Raw genomic sequence first — 3,915 nt, forward strand, 5'->3', positions numbered from 1 at the left:
GGCTTCCTGGGCTATAGACCCAAGTCATCCCCCTTGGCAAGCAAACTTCCCCCGTTCCGATGGCAGATCTGTGATGCTGAAGCCAACAGTTTCCAATTCTCTGAGCTGAAGGCCAATGGGGTCTTGAACAAATGTAGGTCAAGAAGTGAAACATTCACTGGAGCATTTGTGTAAAGCAAACTGGATTCATCTGTGGCCTCCTATTTTGTCAAAAATGGCATAGAAATGAGAGCTATAGAAGATGCTACCTGAATTCACAATTCTTTTTTTCTTTTCAGATCACTGAGAGAATCATTGTTTTATTTGTTGTGATCAACAGTCAGGAAGAAGTTCAAGGGAAATATGTCGTGTGTGTTTTATTTTTCCTTTGGAATTTATTGGATGTGGTCAGGTAAGGAGTCAATGGTGAAAGCATGAGGAAAAAATGGGTCATTCTTGCGAGCAGAACCCCACCCCCACTGTCCTGCAGGCTCATTTCATTATTTTGAAATTTCAGAACTTCTTACTATTCTGGGTTAATTGCACGATGCTTTCCAAAAAGCCAGGAGCTCCTGCTGCAAAGATTTTGGTGTAGTTGGGCATATATCACACCACAGGGATAACATCCAAAATGGATAGGAATACAATGCAGGATTTTTATCTCAAAGATATTGTACGGTGGAAGGTTACCAGTACCTCCCTGTGGTAAATACATAACTGAAGCTGTTCCCTTTTTGTATTGGGTTGAGCATATGTCTTAAAAGCAACAATAATAAAAACCAGACAATCCTGAGGCTGCAGAGGGCAAACTTGTGAGAAAAAGGTGCCATTTATAGCTTATTAAACTCTTGTACAGTCCAGGAATGACACAAAATTAGTCAAATGAATTAATAAGAAGGGAATACAGAAAGTTTGTTTAATGTTGGTTCCCTCTGTCAGAAACAGTCCTGGCTAACAGTGGCTTAAAAATCCTTATTTTCATATCTCTAGCAAGACCACAGGGCCCAAGGCCTTTCAGCTGACCAAAAATGCAGTTAGACCTGCTTCTCTGGTGTCTGGAAAGCTGCTGTACCACTTTTAGATCAAACTAGCTAGGATTTGCTCACCTTTGGAGAGTGAAGTCTTAGGCATTCTGGTCTCCCAGTGAGCAACAGTAACAGCCACAGTAAGAATAAAGCACTGCAATACATTGGAGCACAATTGCTCTTTCTGCACCTACTACCCCTTCTGAGGCCCAGAAGAGAGGCAGCTGTACTGCAGAAGATTAAGTACCTGTAATTACATTGCTGTTTAGCCTCCTCCAGCAGTGGTTTAGCTAGTTCAGCAGTCATAAATCAGCATTTTCTTAGTCCCAAGTAACAGTCATATTCTGCCTGCCACTTTCAGTTGTAACATCCCTATAGGAAATCCATTTTCTGATGAACCAATATGAAATCATGCTGGTTTCTGATAGAGCCTTCTAGTTGGAAGGCTGTATTGCTGTCTGCCTCCTCTAGGGTAGCACCACAGACAACCCTTCCAAAACAATGAACCATCTACTTTCAGACATCAGAGACTGAAGTTGTAGTATTGCTCTGAAATTTTCTCAGACAGGCAGCTCCAAGCTCTTCTGCAATTCCCTTCGGTTTTTCAAGAATATATTTTAAAGACATGGTAATCCCCTCTGAGCTCATCTGCTGTTCTTCTTGCTGCAGGTACACTTACAACATGTTAGCAAGGACAGGAATATACTACCTACCACTGACATGGCTCAACTTCTCACTGTGCATCCTGCTCTATCCTCTTTCAGTTCTGGCTAAAGGTAAGGAGATGGGAAAGGTACCAATGACTTGCTTCCTTAATCTTCTTCAATAAGATTTTATCAGTTCACTTGTCATTTGTGTTTAAGATATTTCCTTTCGTGTTGCCAAAGTAGTCATAAATGTTTATATACTCACATATTAACCTGTATGTCACCTATCTTTCTCTTTTCGGTACTTTTTCCTTAATAGGGGTTCTCTGGGGTTTGTGTGCCTGGGTTTATTTTGTTTTGGTTTGTTTTTTAACAGTATGGGAAAATGTCCATTTTTCTGGGTAGATTAGGAAAATACCCCCACAAAAGACACACGGATTCCCCCATTCCAGACTAACCACATCAGAGAGCAAGTCCCAAAGCTGCCTTCTTCTCCACTGAAGCTGACCTTACTAGCTTAGGCTATACGTGGTAGTTCATCATATTTACACTGGGAAATGTGCCCACTGAGATCATACTGAAAGCAGTGCAACTACAGGAGTGACAGAACATGTTATTGAATAGGAAATAGTTGCTAACTCTAGTATTAAGGGCAATTAGCACCTCAGACATACAGAACTAAACTCAAGGAAGAAACATGTGCATATGCATATGAATGACATGGTAAATTCAAGATATAATATAGCTACCTGTGCCTTAAAGGTAACTGACTTTCACATGAAGCTTTTTGATGATCTTCCACCACCTTTTGACTAAAGATTTACCATGTTATTTTACAGCATTTGCAATTTGTGTATCACTGCCTTATTTTGAATCCTTTGGCACATACTCCATCAAGCTACCATTTCCATTTGCCTTCTCAATCTACTTCCCCTATGTTCTGAAAATGTACCTGCTAGTGCTCTTTATAGGTAAGTATCTCATCTTCCAGAAAGCTTGGTCTCAACACAACTGGGATGCCTATGGCAAAAAAAAAAAAAAAAGAAAAAAAAATCAGATCGGTATAGCTCCTTTCACAAACCCTAACTCTCTGCCACATCTCCTGCAGCCCATTGCAGGGAAGTTGATCACCAGCTGCTTAGATTTCCCATGCCTTTTAAATACAAATAGCTGAATTTGGAAGAGACACTGTGTGTGCGAGGCATAAAAATACAAACCAAAAATTTAAAAATTGCTTCAGTGATCCTGGCCTATACAGCTATATAGCCAAGTTTGCTTTTTTTTAAAATCAGCTCCCATTTGATCATACTCTCATTCTCTGTAACCCCCTCCTCATTCGTTTCTCCCAGCTGCTATGAGAAGTTATATCTAAATTAAGACTTTTACAGCCTGATTATCTAAAGGGGTGAAAAAAGAGCCCACCCCAAAACCTCCATGTAAACAGATCCCCTCCTCCTTCTTAAAAGACACTTGAAAAATTTGAAGTGAATTTGTCTGCATTACAGCGAAGTCTTCATTCTGTCATTGGCTTTAACACTAATTTGTAGGATCTCATCTTTGTGATGCAGTATTCTGTTCCTAAGTTCATGGAATGAACTGTGCAAGGTTGCCAGATGAAACCTCATACTGTTACTTCTAAATGAATTGAAGACACTTTGGACGCTACTCCCTTGTTCTTATACCATTTTATGTTTTGATTCAGGTATGTGCTTTATCATCCAGAACCTCTTCTCCGAAAGGAAGGCACACCTAGGGACAGGTGACATCAAAAAGAAAAGAAGCTAAGTTGATATTTTGTTTGGAAATAAGAAATCTAGTGGGCTGCTTCATATCATAGGTTAAAAATAAATTAGACAAAGATTTTGTCTAGACAAAACGCCTGTTTGCATGTACATTATAGGCTGTGTAGAATTTTCAGAAAAGGGGAGTCTCTTTACCGGACCTCAAAAATGGAGCACCTCAAAATAACTAGTTTTGAAAGTTTTGACTTCAAATGGCAAGAGTTTTAAAAATGTATGTATTTCTTCTAACATATATTAGAGAACTCTGAAAAAAACAGAAGAGAGCCTCCACTCATAATCACACTAACAACCCTTATTTTGGTGTTAATTCTTGCTTCATTAGCAACAGATACTCTGTAATGACAATACCATTTAATCTATAAGAATATGTTCCTCATATATATAAATGCTAAATTGGTTAGAACTGGAATCTCTTAAGGAGCAGAAGCTGGAAACTTTGCAACCTACGAGATTAATGTGCTG

At 39.3% G+C, this 3,915-nt stretch overlaps 1 protein-coding gene across 1 annotated transcript; it reads left to right on the forward strand.

Annotated features, from left to right (window-relative positions):
• Positions 1–223: 223 nt before the first annotated feature.
• PTPLAD2 (protein tyrosine phosphatase-like A domain containing 2) lies at positions 224–3,436 on the forward strand (the record flags this gene model as incomplete). The annotated part of the gene is made up of 4 exons (XM_010083464.1): positions 224–391; positions 1,674–1,780; positions 2,491–2,622; positions 3,354–3,436. Coding segments are annotated over 4 exons (490 nt in total), but the record flags the coding sequence as incomplete, so codon positions are not given.
• Between the last annotated feature and the right edge of the window lie 479 nt (positions 3,437–3,915).

The sequence above is a fragment of the Pterocles gutturalis genome, unplaced genomic scaffold (assembly GCF_000699245.1).
Source record: "Pterocles gutturalis isolate BGI_N339 unplaced genomic scaffold, ASM69924v1 scaffold45040, whole genome shotgun sequence".
Taxonomy (NCBI): Eukaryota; Metazoa; Chordata; class Aves; order Pterocliformes; family Pteroclidae; genus Pterocles; species Pterocles gutturalis.